Genomic DNA, 18256 nt, shown 5'->3' on the forward strand with positions numbered 1-18256 from the left:
AATTTACAAATCACTCAATAAGTTTGAGAAATTTTAATTTCTACTGGGCCACAAAATATTACATCTTGTTATAAAACTGTAGGATGGCTGAGGAACAGTTGGGAGAAATTAGGTGACTTGCCCAAGGCAATCTCACTGGTTACAATCTCACTGGTTAATGGCAGGACCAAGCTTCAATTTCTTTTGGGTTTTTATTCTGCCTTGGAACCTCAAGTTCATTCATTCATCTAATCATTCAATGTTATTACACGCCCACTGTGCTGGGCATACAAGGTTAGACACTGCTTCTACTATGGAATTTATTATTCAACTACTCTTGCCTTACAGGAACCCTGGTGGTGCAGTGCTTAAGAACTAGGGCTGCTAACCAAAAGGCTGGCAGTTCAATTCCACCAGCTGTCCCCTGGAAACTCTGCGGGGTAGTTCTGTTCTGTCCTATAAGGTTGCTGTGAGTCAGGATAGACTCAACAGCCATGGGTTTGGTTTGGGGTTTTTTTTGGTTTATTGCCCTACTAAGGAGTCCTGGTGGCACAATGGTTAAGCACTCGGCTGCTATCCGAAAGTTCGCAGTTCAAACCCACCAGCTGCTCCATGGGAGAAAAGACCGGGTGATCTGCTCCCATAAAAACTACAGCCTTGGAAACCGTAGGGTAGTTGTACACTACCATATAGGATCACTGTAAGTCCAGTCACTATGAGTTAAAATTGACTTGACGGCACACAGAAACAACATTGCTGTATTATAAGGAAATCCTGGTAGTGCAATGACTAAGTGCTTGACTGCTAACTGAAAGGTAGACACTTTGAATCCACCTAGTGGCTGCTGGCAATCTAGTCCTGTAAATATTGTTGTTGTTCAGTTCCAATCCATAGTGACCCTATGTACAACAGAACGAAACACTGCCTGATCCTGCTCCATCCTCGGAATCATTACACTTGAGCCCATTGTTGCAGCCCCTATGTCAATCCATCTCCTCGAGGGTCTTCCTCTTTTTCACTGACCTTGTATTTTATTAAGCATGATGTCATTCTGCAGGAACTAGTCCCTCCTGGTAACATGTCCAAAGTATATGGGACATAGCCTCATCATCCTTGCTTCTAACGAGCATTCTGGCTGTACTTCTTCCAAGACAGATTCACTGTTCTGGCAGTCCGTGGTATAGTCAATATTCTTCTGCAACACCATAATTCACAGGCATCCATCCTTCAGTCTTCCTTATTCACGGTCCAGCTTTCACATGCCTATGAAGCAATTGAAAGTACCATGGCTTGGGTTAGGCACACCTTAGTCCTTAAGATGACATCTTTGCTTTTCAACACTTGAAAGAGGTCCTTTGCAGCACATTTGCCCATGCAGTGTATCGTGTGATTTCTTGACTGCTGCTTCCATGAGTGAAATCCTTGACAAGCTCGATCTTTTCTCCATTTATCATCATATTGCTTCTTGGTCCAGTTGTAAGGATTTTTGTTTTCTTTATGTTGAGGTGTAATCCATACTGAAGGTTGTGGTCTTTGGTCTTTATCCATGGGTGCTTCAAGTCCTCTTCACTTTCAGCAAGCAAGGTTGTGCCATCTGCATATAAAAAAATAGCAGGTTGTTAATGAGTCTTCCTCTAATCCTGATGCTACATTCTTCTTCACATAGTCCAACTTCTCAGATTATTTGCTGAGCAGATAGATTGAATAAATATGGTGAAAGGATACAGTCCTGACGCACACCTTTCTTTAAACCACACAGTATCCCCTTGTTCTGTTCAAACGACTGCCTCTTGGTCTAAATACAGGTTCTTCATGAGTACAATTAAGGTTCTGGAATTCCCATTCTTCACAACGTTATCCATAATTTGTTATGATCCACGCAGTCGAATGCCTTTGCATAGTCAGTAAAACACAGGTAACATCTTCTGATATCCTCGGCTTTCAGCCGTGTTCCATCTGACATCAGCAATGACATTCCTTGTTCCACATTCTCTTCTGAATCCGGCTTGAATTTCTGGCAGTTCCCTGTAAGTGCACTGCTGCAACCACTTTTGAATGATCTTCAGCAAAGTTTTACTTCTGTATGATATTAATGACATTGTTCAATAATTTCTGCATTTGGTTGAATAATCTCCCTTTAGAATGGGTACAGATATGGACATCTTCCAGTCAGTTGGCCAGGTAGCTGTCTTCAAATTTCTTGGCATGGATGAGTGAGCACTTCCAGCACTGCATTCCTTTGTTGAAACATCTCAGTTGGTATTCTATCAATTCCTGGAGCCTTGTTTTTTCACCAATGCCAGCCTCAGAAATCCTATGGGGGCAGTTCTACTCTGTCACATGGGGTCACTATGAGTCAGAATCAACTAGACAGCACACCACAACAACATTGCCGTACTATAGTCTTTTTTAACGAACAGCCAAATCTATACTATATCCAAAGACAATAGCAACTCTTACAACATTGTGATTTTTTAGAAGCTTTTGAAAACCTTTCATGATTCACTCTGTGCATAGCCAGTAGCACCCAGGCTCTTCTCACATGTTGAACCATCCCTTGGAAATTGAGTGACCACATCTAAGTCACACCCTGTGCCTTCTAAATGAAGCTTTTCTACCTTTTGTTCAGAATTCCTAAGACGGTACAGTTACAGCAAGGAAATATTACAGCCCACGTCATCCTAATATCAGTGTCAAATACACACCTAGGGAAAATCCCACAATACCCTTAATTTACTGTTGGCTTGAAATGTGCTTTACCAGCCTTCGTTCATCCAGTACCACTCATCCTTTTTAAAGGCAGACCATTCCCAAGACAGAAAGCTGCTCCGAGAAGACTGCCCTTAAACTAAAATTACACTTCTATCCATAAGTCTGTTTTAAAGATCAAGTGTTCAAGTTTTTCTTCCCAGACCAACTGGAATTGGGGTTTGAAGGACTAGCTTTGACATACTCAGGGCAAGCAAGCATTTCAGATTAGGTTCTACTTTTAGTTGCTCTTGCTCGTATCATTTTTATATTTTTATGTCAGACCAGAAGGCTGCTGTAAATTTATTTTTTATTGTGTATTAGTTCTAAAAGCTTGTTTTTTGTTTCTTTTTTGGGAACGTATGTTTGGGATGTGTTATTCTCAAGCACTTGAGAAGAACAATTGAGGAAAAGGTACCAGAATAGTTCCTTATTTAAGTATTGTAATTGGGGAAAGATTACTTTAAAAAAGATGAGCTTTCACGAAGTAGAATTTGGGGGCCTAGCATCTGTGTTCTAGGAAATGAGAGAATTCAGGCGTACTGTACTAAGCCATGTGAAAGGCAGTAACTTTTAGAAGCCAAATTGCTTTCTCAAAAGGGAAATTTTTTTGTTGCCATTAAATATAGTTTATATTGCTACTTCAGAACTCCCCCCCCCCACCCCGCTCAAGGGGCCCATTTACTTAAATCCTTAGTTAATATTTCTATATGAGAGCCCCGGTGACGCAGTTGTTAAGAGCTCGGCTGATAACCAAAAGGTCAGCAGTTCGAATCCAGCAGCCACTCCTTGGAACCTCTACGGAGCAGTTCTATGCTGTTCTATAAGGTCACTGTGAGTCAGAATTGACTCTAGGGCAATGGGGTTTTTTTTTTTGGTGGTCCTTTCACATTAGTGTATGCCTCCTGCTAGAACAAGGCCTGGGCTGCTCGTTCACATCAAGGAGGCAATTCGGCCTTTGCAACACTTAAGTCAAATTTAACATTTAAATTTAACATTTAAATGACTGTTCTGCTGGGAGGATTTGCAATGACAGTTAAAAACTAAATGCAGTGTTGGGCTGTACACCATTCTGCTATAGTGAGACAGCATACATTTTAAGGATGGCAGTAACTGGGAACAGACCTAGCAAGGAAGGGGCTTCTCTTTTCTTCTATTCAAAAATGTCATAATGTGTAACCACCATCTTTGTGTAATTCCAAACAGTTAATAGTTACAGAGAATCTACTACTAATTTGCTAGCCATATATGGGGTTAGTGGCAGCATACAAAAATGTTGAAGGAAAGTACAAGATACAGTCCCTGATTCAGGTGAAACTATTTTAGGATGCCATCGGTTTCATCCGACATTTTATTATATAAATTTTCTCTCTGGTTATAAAAGATGGACTGCGCAGGGAAAAATACAGGAGAAAAAAATTTCACCAGTGTCAACACTAAATAATGTTAACTTTTATAGATTAATTGTTCTCCAAATCTGTATCAGTTTTGAAAAGCAAAAATGCTTTTCAACTTAGGTTTTATCAAACTCATTTACTAAACTCTTTTAGATACCAGACCAGCTAGGTTTTGGTACTGGGCCAAATAAATCTAATCCCCTTTTTACATAGCAGAACTTCAGCTATCACCTCCCTGATACATAACCTTTTTTCCTACTTGAGTATCCCTATTTTTTTTCCAAGACATGATTTCTAGAGTTCACTTTCCTGGGCTTTCAAATGGAACACTCAACTCTGGACATATAGAGCCGTGTTTCTCAGGCTCTCTGTGGTGTAAGACCACAAGGACCAGGTAGTTTGCTTAATTTTCAATCTGTCATCGACCAATACCTGGTTCTACTGTGAATGACTATATAGCTCACCACATATGTCTCACCCCTCGAGTTCAACACCACCTGAACTGGTCTGCATCTTTTTCAGTAAAACAGGTCCACTAATCATCCCCTTGACCATTGTGCCAATATCCAACTGCTGTAGAACTTTCTAAACACCCGCCTCAGTTTCTGTATTTACCTTGTCATGACTATTAAGCACACTTTGAGTACCACTGGTATGAAGCCCAGTGGAACTATATATAATATCTTCTGTGATTCCTTGAGAGATGGCTGCTTTGGGGACCAATCATTTAGAAAAAAAGCTCTAATCTGTATCATCATTTTTCTTCCTCCAGCCTTTGTAACTATATGTCTGTTGGCTGCAGGTGGTTCTGGTTCCAGCACCAGCTGGCTCCCACAGTGGCAGCACGGGGCTCTGTGGCTGTGTCCAGGCTGTCGTTGTACAGGTGGACCTAAACAAATCATCATCAAATGTCATTAGCTCAGGCTGACCATGAGCATGAGCTCAAACAGAAACAAGTCTTTGCTTTTCCCCAGATTCAAATGAAATGTAACTTAATAGAGATACTTGGGGAATGTGTTTGAAACATAGAAAATTTGTAACTAGTCTATAGGTGGTATGCAAATGGGTTATTCCAAAGTATTTGGAAAGTTTGTTTTTCATGGTTAAATACGACCCCTAAACTTGTGTTCCCTCTGTTACTTTGCTTAGTATATATCTCATAAAATGAGGGAAGAAATTTCCATTCAACTCAACTAAATTATTAGAAATTAATGGGTCTCATTTAATGAGAATTTGCCATATTGCTAGGGCTATAATTAGGAAGCATTGAATTAATTAACATATCAATATTCAGAAAATAAAATGAAGTTATCTTATTGAAAGGGCATATGAAATATACCCACTGTACCACAAACAACTTCTTATGATTTCAAGCAGGGAGCCATTTAAAAAAAAATTATTTGCCGATGGGTAGGCTCCAACTCATGGTGCCCCCATGTGTGTCAGAGTAGAACTGTGCTTCATAGAATTTTCAATGACTGTGATCTGTTGGAAGTAGATTGCCAGGCCCTTCTTTCAGAGCAACTCTGGGTGGATTTGAACACTCAACCTTTTGGTTAGTAGCCATGTGCTTAATCATTTGTGCCACCGAGGAATGCCCAAGTAACCGTAACTGCACATAATTATTACACTATCATTTACTATGCCCTTTCTCTGGGCCAAGAGCTAGGTGAGGAGCTACCAGATGACATTTATTTGTGAGGAAACATGCGTAGCTATAGTAACAGGCCCATGAACAAGGAGCTAGAAAGAGGGAGAGCTGGGACCCAAACATAGGTCCACCTGTGTTCACAGTCCCAGCTCTTCACCACCACATTGTCACTACACATCGGCCAGAGAGACCACTGAAGAGAGTCAGTGGGACCATGGCAGTCCACACTGAAAACATTCTGATGAATTCGCACGATGTTGCGGTAGCAGCCAAATTCCTCATCCCGGCCTTGTTGTTCGGTGCTATCGAGTCATGTCTGACTCATAGTGACCCTGTGTACAACAGAACAAAACACTGCCTGCTCCTGCACCATCCTCACAATCGTTGTTATGCCTGAGCCCATTGTTGCAGCCACTATGTCAGTCCATCTCATTGAGAGTCTTCCTCTTTTTCACTGACCCTCTACTTTACCAAGCATGATGTCCTTCTCCAGGGTCTGGTCCCACCTAATAAAACATGTTCAAAGTACATGAGATGAAGTCTCACCATCCTTGCTTCCTAGGAGTATTCTGTCTGTACTTCTTCCCGGACAGATTTGTTCATTCTTCTGTCATTCCAGCGTGTATCCAGTATTCTTCACCATGATTCAAATGCATCAGTCCTTCTTTAGTTGGGCCCCTGCAGCCTGGCTGCACTCAGCCCTGCCTCTTTTTCTTATGTACAGTTATTTGGCCACACTGGCCTTCTGCCTGGTTCTAAAGCAGACCAGCCTGCTCCCAGCTCAGGACCTTTGTACCTGCTTTGCTTCTGCCTGGAATGTGGTAGTGCGCACCCTCCCTTTCACAGAGGGAGGTTCAAGAAATATCTGCCACACAACTGCTTTGAGTTTCCCCACAAAGACAGCAGCATCTTTACCACCCTCCAGGAGGAGCTTTGAGAGGGGCCACTTGGAAATGGTAGCCAGAGACGGTGGCATGCAGATCAGTCACTGAGTCCCTCCACCCTCCTGGTTGACAAGCAGGTAACAAAGCAAAAATCAGGCCCCATGATCTGCCAGAGAATTCATCACCAGGCAGGCCCCTCAGGTAGACCTGCAGCTTACTGCTGCAAAACCTGCGTGTGTCATTGGCAACCTGCGTGGACAGGGGGCTGTGCCTACCAACACTTTCAGAGAGCCCCAGAACTTCCTCCCAGGGCTCCTACAATTTTTGACGTTCTGCCTTCATGAAGCGCACATTAATTGGCAAATACAGTGGTGTTCCCTGTACTCATGTGTCTCGTATTTGGGCTCACTTTGCTTTTATCGTATTTAATTTGCACTAATAGAGGCTGAAAGTAATTTCTCAACTGTAAATATCACAGCTGTGGTGGAAAGCTTTAATTGCACCCTATCATGTTACCCTCCTTTCTTGGATCAAATTTATGTGTAATCTGTTTGCAAGTTCTATTACTTGTGAATATTAAGGGAAGGCAACATGAAATAATCCAACCAAACATATTGGAAACATTTGTACAGAAACGGCTGGATGGTTTGAGATAGGGAAATATTCTTGTTTGTGGCAGACATTGAAGGAATGCTTCTTAAAACACTCACCCCAGAAGTCTGAGTGAAATATGGGTAATTTTTCTTTTGGGAGATCAATAAAATAACTATTTTCAAAATGACTTTATATTGACTGAAAGGTCAGAAATGCCCTGGGCATTGATCCCATGTCCATAATCACTTTTTTGTTTAGTAAGTTAACTGGCTCTACACAGTTGAGTGCAAAGAAATCCAGTTCATCATTTATACAAAATATTTTTAAAGCATTTGACAACCTGTCCTCTCAGGCTGCTTGCTGAATCTCATTGGGAATGCCCTTTCTTTGTCTAGGAGGTGGACCTGTACAGAGTCAACAGCCAGGACAAGCTGGGCCTCACAGTGTGTTACCGAACGGATGACGAAGATGACATTGGGATTTACATCAGTGAGGTATGCATGCTTATTGTTTATAACTATCATATCAAGACTGAAAAAGTAATTTTTTTCCCCCTTTTATATGTCATCGTGAGTATTAGCTGCCATCGAGTCAACTCCCAGACTCGTGGTGGTCCCATGGACACATCCACACAATTGTTTGCAGATCAGCTCACTGTGATCCAGAGGGTTTTTATTGGCTGATTTTCAGAAGCAGATTACCAGGTCTTTCTTCCTACTCTGTCTGGTCGCTCTGCTGAAACCTGTTCAGCACCATAGCGACATACAAGTCTCCACCAACAGACAGGTGGTGGCAGCGCGTGAGGTACACTGACTAGGAATCGAACCCATGTCCCTCATGGAAGGCAAGAATTCCACCACTGAACCACCACTACCAAGTCTTTCATGTGTTAACCAACCTTAACTCTGATTCATCAAGAAGCTTTTGGAAAGGCACAAACACATTTCTTTGTTCCTTTTGTCACACTCCATGGATTTAGAGCTTTACGTGGGGGCTAAGTTCTAAAGTCAGCACATAAGGCAGAATTACCCTGGAGAAGCAGCAAATCGGCCATAAAACGGAGACGTTTACATGGTTGTGTGTGTTTAACCCTGAGGGAACGGCAGATTCATATTTCCCGCCTCATGTTCACGGAGTGGAATGGTAGATGGAATCACTTGTATTTTTTAAAGTCTTTCTCCGTCTCTCTTTTTTTGGTCAAGTATTTACAGTTGAATTCACATAAGTTAAACGGAACTTCAGAGTGCACACAGAAACTGTTTTGATCTTCATGGAGAAGACAGTACACAACAACTTTCAGTATAGATACTTTACCATGCACTTCCACCCCTGCAAACACAGGATTTTGTCAAGAAAAGAACCTGCCTTTAAGGGATATACCAAGAGATGTGCCAGCGCAGCCTAATAATTATTCCATTGGATGTACTTTGTCCACCAAGCTTAAGTTGATCCATCATTTTTGTATTTTGGGGTGCCCCTTCTATACTCAGTCTTGTTAGGCTCAATTATGTTCCATTTTTACAGTAATTTCCCAAAACTTAATATACGTATTTGGTATAAAATAATCAAGGTATGGTTGATAGTCAACATAACGAAGGGTAACCTTTCACCTGATCTGCGTCATCGATTTGATTTTAATTACTGTGCGTGCAACCAAAGTCAGCCATGCATCTTCATGGCTCACAGGTTGGCAGAGCCTGTCAGTGCACGCTGCTCTATAACCCGGCTGCCACGCAGGGATCTAGGAACAGGCCCTGGAAAGGGCTGGGAGACAGATCAACCCATGTTTGTCTCTCCTTGTGCAACACTAAGACTCGTTTATTTTTGAGCAAGGCAAAAACATTGTGATGCGCATGACTGTTGGCCAGACGCAGCCTTTGGAAATTGCTGTTTATTTTCACATGTGTCTGGGTGAGTGCTGAACTGTCCCCTGCATGTTTCAGATTGACCCTAACAGCATTGCGGCCAAGGATGGGCGCATCCGAGAAGGAGATCGCATCATCCAGGTAGGTCCGCAACTGGGAGGCCTCTTCATGTGCCTGTCCCAGAGGAACAGACTGGTTGTAATAATAGCTCTTGGGCTGAGACACACAGAAGGGGATCACAAACTCATGTGCAGCCAGGCCAGACAAGTTACAATGCTGAGCAACACAAGCTCTGGAGTCTAAGATGCGATAGCCAGTGGTAAGGACGCAGACACACTAGAGTTGGATGCCCCATCTAAAGGGAGCAGCTGTCCTAGAGCCAGTGATACGTTAGTTGCCTTGCAGAATAGGAACCAGCTCACCTAATTTTCTTTAATTCTGTTTGAGCCCAAAAAAACACATCAGTGGGCCAAGTCACGCCGACTGTTTGCAACTTTTGAACCACAGTGATCTGTGAAGGACTGGTTTTAGACCAAGTGCTTCAAGTTTGATCTTGCCTTTAAAATGGGAGCATCTTTGGCAAATTTAGCAAAAATGATTGAGCAGTCTTTTAAATTTAATGATTCAACATGTAAGCATTACAGGGAATCGCTTCCAAGGGGAGTGTCTTTATCTCCAGACCTGGTGTTCCTTCCAGTCAGAGGGAGACCATCTCTCTTTCAGCCATGGTCCTTTGAATTGTACAGAAGTGGAGACTCTGCCCTTCTTTGGTTCAGTGTGTCCCTCAAAGCTTAGCTTTCTGCCTCTTCTCATTCATATCTCCTCATCCCATATTCTCTTTTTTATCCTTACATACATCACCATGAATAATCTTCCTTCTTCTACTGCCTATTCCACTTTTCCAACCCCCAGCTAGAACGTCGCTGCTCAGGGTTCCTGACTTGTGAAGTGACCCAAACCTTCCTTTCTGGAGGGTCTGAGTCCTACCCTTTTTTAGGTGCTATACTTTTCCATTGGAGCCCTGGTGGCATGGTGGTTAAGAACTCTGCTGCTAATACAGTTTGAATCCACCAGCTGCTCCTTTGAAAACCCTGTGGGGCAGTTCTGCTCTGTCCTATAGGGTCACTATGAGTCTGAATTGACTCGATGGCAATAGGATAGTTTTCCATTAATCTTTAATACTGGGCATGGAGGTACTAAGAGGCACCCCAGAGAACCTCTTCGGTTCCATACAGTGTCCTTTTTACCTTCACTGTGTTGCAGCAACGCAATTTCTCATTGGTAATCAGGATCAACCACTCCAACAAGCCATATCACCCCTTCTGCTGTCTGTCAGTTCAGTGGCATAAGGAACCAAAATAGCCAGGTGGAAGGCTCATCTTCCAAATCAGTGAGATCCTTGCTCTGTCCCTTAGAGGACACATCCCCTGCTGGGACAGGAGGCAGGACTCCTGCAGTGGGGTTACCAGGTGGACTAGTGAGGGAGTGGCTCCCACCTGGCCCTGTGTTCTGCCTAAAGAAGTGAAAGTACCACGCTGGAGACACAGAGCACCATTACAACTTCACTCCCGCTCTGTGCTGAACGTTCACAGAAGATGCACCCCTCCCTTTTCTCCCATATTGTCTAAAAATACATGTGATAATGCATTTCTGCATATTCCCTTTATACTCCTGCCTCAGTATGACGTCCGATTACATTGCTTAGGTATTCCCTCTTCACAACACTGTACTTTTCTCAGTGCTGTCTTCCAGAACCCCCAGCACTTCTGTCCACGTAACCTCCGCATTCCCATCAGCTCTTAGGCCAAACCCAAGGAGCCTCTCACACAGTCCAGAGCGGCAGCCTTGGTCTCGGCAAGGCCTTTCCTCCCCCAAATTAGCATTCTTTGTAAGCTACATGGAAGCTGTATGCTCCAGCTGTGGGTGAGTGATAGCAGCAATACAGAATGAGTCATACGATCTAATTATGCTATTGTCCAGCCCTACCCACCAACCCAATCACTTTTTTTTTTTTTTTTTTTTTAAGATTAATGGGATAGAGGTACAAAACCGGGAAGAAGCCGTGGCTCTTCTAACAAGTGAAGAAAACAAGAACTTCTCGCTGCTGATTGCAAGGCCTGAGCTCCAGGTGAGTCCAGCTCCTGTAGGGGAAGCTGGGTCTGTACTGCTGAAATCAGGCACTATGGAAAGAGTGCCAGGGTTCCTTAACAGATGAATGGATAAACAAAATGTGGTTCACACATACAATGGAATATAACTCAGCCATAAAGAGAACTGCAGTCCTGACACGTGCTACAACATGGCTGAACCTTGAGAACATTACATTGAATGAAGTAAGCCAGACACAAAAGGATAGATATTGTATGATCCCACTTATATGAAATATCTAGAACAGGCAAATGCATACAGACAAAGTAGATTAGTGGTTTCCCAGGGGAAGAAGGAATGGAGAGGTGTCCCTCGCAAGGTAGAGAGTTTCTGTTTGGGGTCATGAAAAGTTTTGAGAATAGATACTGGTTATGGTTGCAGAACATGGTGAATGCATGCCACTGAATTATACACTTAAAAATGGTTAAAATGGCACTTTTTTGTTATATATATTTTACCATAATAAAAAGAAAAACCATCAGAACACTAAGTCCCCAGCCCTGCAGGACACTGCCTGAGTAATGGACCTGCACCTGAAGGCACTCCGTACCCTCAAAAAGTTACTTAACTTGCTCTGATATAGAATCTATTTTGGATTAAATGACTTCGGGTAGTGATGACATCACCCTGGCATTGACACTACAGGCCTGGAAGGCTCATTGGCACAGAGACTCTAATGAAGGAAAAGGGAAGGAAATCTATTGGAGCAGAAAAGATAGCTGGGCATTGTGGCCATCAAGATGTTTTCCTTCCCAAGGCCTGACACACTCTGAAGTGCCAGCCTGGGTCTGTGTGGATCTCGGTCACAAGAGCAGAGTGTGGGAAAACAGAATTGCTGTTTCACTAGTAAAAGAAACATGTTTTTCGGTGCCGGCAAGTCAGTTCCGACTCATAGCTACTCTATGTACAACAGAACCGAACACTGCCTGGTCCTGCACCATCCTCAAAATCATTGCTATGTTTGAGCCCACTGTTGAAGCCACTGTGTCATTCCATCTCGTTGAGGGTCTTCCTCTTTTTTGCTGACCCTCTACCTTACCAACCATGATGTCCTTCTCCAGGGAATGGTCCCTCCTGTTAATATGTCCAAACTATGTGAGACAAAGTCTTACCATCCTTGCTTCCAAGGAGCATTCTGGCTGTACTTCTTCCAAGACAGATTTGTTCTGTTAAATGCCACGCTCTACGCAGAGCACTTGCCATACATTTTAGCCGCCCTGGGAGACTGAAGTTCCCAGAGGCTCACAAGTTACCCGGAAAGCTCCTGACAATGGGTGGGTGACAGCAAGAGATTCAGGTAGTGTGAGTCCAAGACCACTGTGCTATAATAAGCCTTCCAAAGAGGGAGTCCTGAACTCATACTGTTGGTGCTTTTGATCCACTTAGAATGGCAGTGAAGTGTCCAGAGGAGATCTCCTCTGCTATGAAACACAATTGAAAAGTAGTCCAGAGACAGCAGCATAAAGGGTGCCTGACTCAGCACAAATGGCAGATTCATTAATTTTAACAATTATTTACTCCAGAAGTCAGCTTTTTCTTAAAGGGCCACATAGTATTTTTAGCCTTGTGGTTTTGTTTCAGCTGTTCAACCCTGCCATTGTAGCTGGAACACAGCCCCAGACAATATGTAAGTGAATGGGCATGACTGTATTCCAACAAAACTGTTTAAAAAAAAACAAAAACAGGCAACAAGCCAGATTTGGCCCATGGCTGTAGTTTGCTGGCCCCTGAGCTAGTCTACTCTTCTATGGGCAGGGGAGATAAGGGCCTGGTAAAGCGATAGACCTGGCCCCTGAGCTAGTCTACTCTTCTATGGGCAGGGGAGATAAGGGCCTGGTAAAGCGATAGACCTTGCCCAAGCCAAACAGCTAGAGGTAGGTGTTTTTTGTTTGTTTGTTTTTGGCAGAAAGAATACTTTCCACACTAAAAATGGTTTCTCTTTGGGGCCTACTAAACTTGCGTGGTGGCGCCAGCAGCAGCTAGACTTAGCTGCCATAGGTGGCCTACTTTGCTGAAAGTAGTTGATATCTAGCCACTGGAGACTCCCTGGCTTGGTGTAGGGCTGCAGGTCACTTTAATGTGAGGACAGGTTGGTATTTTGACACAGAGCAAAACATTGGGTCAGACTGCATTTTAATGACTCCTGGAGGGAGCCCTAGAAATATATTCCCCCTCAGTAATGGCCTGGCTTTAAAAAATATTAATTAAAAAGAAAACAAGAGGAAACTGTCCTGAGGCATGTGTTGGCTGCTGCTTCCCCTCAGCTGGACGAAGGCTGGCTGGACGATGACCGGAACGACTTTCTGGACGACCTGCACATGGACATGCTGGAGGAGCAGCACCACCAGGCCATGCAGTTCACCGGGAGTGTGCTGCAGCAGGTAAGGTGCCTCCTGGCCAGCCCAGCCCTCTAGGCGCAGGCGGACCAGCGGCCTCCATCTCCCTGCCTGCCGCTAAGGACCGTCAGAGCCCCGTGCTTTTCTGTTTGAGCATCAGTGACATCCCAGCTGATCCTCTTCCTGGCCAAAAGGGCACTACTCTGACTCTTAAACACTGAGCAGGAATGCCAAGGTGTAGCCAGCTTTCTGACACTTGGTTGGGAAAACACACGTGCCAGCATTAACATAAAAAAACAAAAACCAGCTGCTGCCAAGTTGATTCCAACTCATGGCGACTCCATGTGCTCCAGACAGGGCTTCAAACCAGTTCCTTCAGGTCTGAATCCCTGATGAGAATTTGCATTTCCACCCCAGATATACTGAATCAGAATCTACCTTTTAACAAGATCCCCCATGTGATCCTTATGTATAACTTCCTGGGACCCAGGAGCAGAGGAGAACTGTGCTTCATAGGGTTTTCCTGGTTGTGACCTTTCAGAAGCAGATCACTAGGCCTTTCTTCCAAGAAAGAAGGGTGGGTTCGAACTGCCAACTTTTAGGTTAGCAGTGATTGCTTCACCATTTGCCCCACACAGGCTCGATGCATTAACGTAGATCAGTGGAAATAAAGACATGTTTCTAGAGTAAAGCATTTCACCCCCTTTATTCAGAGCTGCTTAGAGCCCTTTATCTCCCTACTACACCACTACCACAGAGTCATAATCATTTATTCAATCCTTATGCACTAAACAGGCCCCATGTGCTTCCCACATATGGGTTTAATACTTATGATCACTCATGCGATAAGGCAACTCTTGTTATCGTCATTTTACAGATGAGAAAACAGGATGAAAACAAGAATAAGGACTTTCCCAGGTTAGAGATAAACTAGTTACCTCCAAGTCAACTATGACTTACGGCAACCCTATGTGTGTCAGAGTAGAACTGTGTTCCATAGGGTTTTCAATGGCTGATGTTTTGAAAGTACATATTGCTATTAAAAAAACAGAGCACAGCGCACTTACAGAAATACTGCATGTGGGGAGGCCACAGGTGCCAAACAAATGTAGAAGGCGTACACTATTTGCATAAGAATACAGTAGATTGCCAGGCCTGTCTTCCGAGGCACCTCTGGGTAGATTTCAAGCACCAACCTTTCAGCTAGGAGCTAAGCACTTGAACATCAGAAGTTGTTGTTAGTTGCCACTGGGTCAGCCACAACTCACGGCAGCCTTACGCATAACAGAGCAAAACACTGCCCGGTCCCGTTAGAGGTACATCTAGCTAATTCCCAGGCTCTTGTCCTCATCCCAGGTCCCTCAGTAGTACAAACAGTTTGTGCTCAACTACTAACCTAAAGATTATAGCCAAGAAAACTCTATGAAGCAGTCCTACTCTGAAACACATGGGACGCCATGACTTGGAATTGAGGCCAAGGCAACAGGTTTGGTTTTGTCCCATAGTATTCAATATTATATGCTGAATATTATATGCAGATCCACAACCTTGGAAATGTAGAGCCTGCCCTATCTGGAAGCACCTATCCTGCCATGAGAGAAAAAGTTGCCTACTTGGTCCTCAGCCCTCTGAGCATTTGTTACTGTCGTTTTCTGTTGCAGAAAAAGCACGAGGAAGATGGCGGAACCACAGACACAGCCACCATCTTGTCCAACCAACACGAAAAGGACAGCGGTGTGGGACGCACCGACGAAAGCACCCGCAACGATGAAAGCTCGGAGCAGGAGAACAATGGAGACGACCCCACGGCGTCTTCCAACCCGCTGGCGGGGCAGAGGAAGCTGACCTGCAGCCAGGACACTCTGGGCAGCGGCGACCTGCCCTTCAGCAATGAGTCCTTCATCTCGGCCGACTGCACCGACGCCGACTACCTGGGCATCCCGGTGGACGAGTGCGAGCGCTTCCGGGAGCTCCTGGAGCTCAAGTGCCAGGTGAAGAGCGCCAGTCCCTACAGCCTCTACTACCCCAGCAGCCCCCTGGAGGCGAGCAAGAGCGACCCCGAGAGCGTGGACAAGGAGCTGGAGCTGCTCAACGAGGAGCTGCGCAACATCGAGCTGGAGTGCCTCAGCATCGTGCGCGCCCACAAGATGCAGCAGCTCAAGGAGCAGTACCGCGAGTCCTGGATGCTGCACAACAGCTGCTTCCGACACTACACCAGCGTCGACGTCCGCAGACACGAGCTCTCGGACATCACCGAGCTCCCGGAGAAATCCGATAAAGATAGCTCGAGCGCCTACAATACCGGGGAAAGCTGCCGGAGCACCCCGCTCACCTTGGAAATCTCCCCCGACAACTCCTTGAGGAGGGCCACCGAGGGCATCAGCGAAGGGGCAGCGGGTACCACAGAAGCCTACGGGGCATCCCCAAAGAATCTGCTGTCCATCACTGAAGATCCTGAAGTCAGCACCCCTAACTATAGCCCTTCCAAAGAGCTGGACCTCAGCCAGCCCCTGGAGAGCAAAGAGAGGAAACCCAGCGACGAGAGCAGGAGCCCCACGCCCAGTCCGAAGCTGGGTGGCTCCTACCTGTCCCCCTACCACCATTCTCCCTACAAGCACGCCCACATCCCGGCCCACGCCCAGCACTACCAGAGCTACATGCAGCTGATCCAGCAGAAGTCCGCCGTGGAGTACGCGCAAAGCCAGGTGAGCCTGGTGAGCATGTGCAAGGACCTGAACGCCGCCAGCCAGTCGGAACCCAGGATGGAGTGGAAGGTCAAGATCCGGAGCGACGGCACGCGCTACATCACCAAGAGGCCGGTGAGGGACCGCCTGCTGAGGGAGCGCGCCCTCAAGATCCGGGAGGAGCGCAGCGGCATGACCACGGACGACGACGCCATCAGCGAGATGAAGATGGGGCGGTACTGGAGCAAAGAGGAGCGGAAGCAGCACCTGCTGAGAGCCAAGGAGCAGCGGCGGAGGCGGGAATTCATGATGCAGAGCAGGTTAGATTGCCTGAGAGAGCAGCAGGGCGCCGACGACAAGAAGGAGATGAACATCATTGAACTGAGCCACAAAAAGATGATGAAGAAGAGGAATAAAAAGATATTTGACAATTGGATGACAATCCAAGAACTTCTAACCCACGGCACAAAGTCTCCAGATGGCACTAGAGTATACAATTCCTTCTTATCCGTGACTACTGTATAATTCCCACTTCTGCATTATGTACATAAAAAAAGAACGCTACCATTGGGGTAGAGATTCCTGCCTCGTTCAATGCGGCAAGTTTTTGTATATAAGAGAAATACAGCCACTCTGTTTATAGTCGAAAGTTGTGAACTCTGCAACACTGGGTGGCATAGCTCTATTTTAACTGGAGGAAAACCACCCTTAGTATCTTGGAAGGCAATATTAACAAACGAGCTTTTTTTCAGATAGCAATTGTACTTTTTTACTTGTTATCTTTTGCATAAAGTGTTTAAATTTCAAAAAAAAAAACCTTTTATTAAGCATACTTTCACAAAATAATTTGTTTAAACTATATTCCTATAAAAAAGTTAAACGTGCTTTGTTTCCTGCCTAAAACACAAATACAGCTGCCAGTATGTATTTTTAATGGAACTCTATTTTGTAACATTGCTTTGCTGGATGTGTTTCATATGAGTGGCCATTAATATATTATTTAGCTCAAGGTTTCGACTCAAACCACCAAACTCTTTGGCTGATGGTTTAATACACATAACCAAGGCAGCAGTGTTTTTAGTGTTGAGATATACATTTAAGCGTATTTCTGGTTACGGTTCCGAAGAGAGTGTAAAGGTTTTAACTGAAAGCAGACTATCGCGCAGCTTTACGGAAGATTAAAGCATGTTTGCAAATACTGCAGCCCGTTGGACGAATTTGCATGTACAGGAAAGTTGTGGATGGAGACGGTTTGTGGAATTTTAAGTGCTCTTTGTAGTTAACCTTGGTTTATAGATTTGAAGGTACAGACTTTGACAAGCCAAGTTCACAAAATCATGATTAGTTACAAACATTAAGTAAAATAAATTATTTTCTATTTGATATGTTTTGAAGTGATTCCTCATTTTACAGTGGTGCCTATGAAATAAAAACCTTTTGCAATGGTTATCTTTTTTCCTCGGTTGTATTACCTGCTACCTCGGGAGGATTTGAGTCTTTCAGACCGTCTGACACCTTGATTCTGCCCAGTGACGGATGTAAAACTAAGGTCGATCAGTCAAGAATAAGAAAGCAAATTCACCATATAATCCTGCACTCTGTCTGCCTCATAGAAAGCCTCAACCTGGTCCAATATCTATAAACAAGAATAGCTATGAACAAGTTTGTCAGGGTTATGTTTTCAATGAAATCTCTTTGATTTATTGCAACCATTAGTGTCGTGATAACTAATAACTGTCAGTAGCTAGGCCTAACTTTTCATTTCTAAGCTGCATCTGAGAATCAGACGATATTTTCATAGAATTACAGGGTCACCAGAGTGGGTGGGGATACCCAGGGGCAGTTTACCCCTGGGTAAAAAGATTTTTTTTTTTTTTTTTAAAAAGATGTGGTGAAACCCATGTGGTGTAAACAGATGAAATTGTGCACTACAGATTAGTAAGTAAGCACACAAAGTCTGTGCATACCTC

At 44.3% G+C, this 18256-nt stretch overlaps 1 protein-coding gene across 1 annotated transcript in view; it reads left to right on the forward strand.

Annotated features, from left to right (window-relative positions):
* Nucleotides 1-17669, forward strand: part of PDZRN3 (PDZ domain containing ring finger 3) — a 275570-nt gene extending 257901 nt beyond the window's left edge. Inside the window, exons 6-10 of the mRNA XM_023548073.2 lie at nt 7649-7747; nt 9197-9259; nt 11145-11246; nt 13531-13647; nt 15264-17669. Coding sequence (XP_023403841.2) covers nt 7649-7747; nt 9197-9259; nt 11145-11246; nt 13531-13647; nt 15264-16811 — 1929 coding nt within the window. The 3' untranslated portion in view covers nt 16812-17669. The remainder of the gene's footprint in view (nt 1-7648; nt 7748-9196; nt 9260-11144; nt 11247-13530; nt 13648-15263) is intronic.
* Nucleotides 17670-18256: the final 587 nt, after the last annotated feature.

The sequence above is a fragment of the Loxodonta africana genome, chromosome 22, assembly GCF_030014295.1.
Source record: "Loxodonta africana isolate mLoxAfr1 chromosome 22, mLoxAfr1.hap2, whole genome shotgun sequence".
NCBI lineage: Eukaryota > Metazoa > Chordata > Mammalia > Proboscidea > Elephantidae > Loxodonta > Loxodonta africana.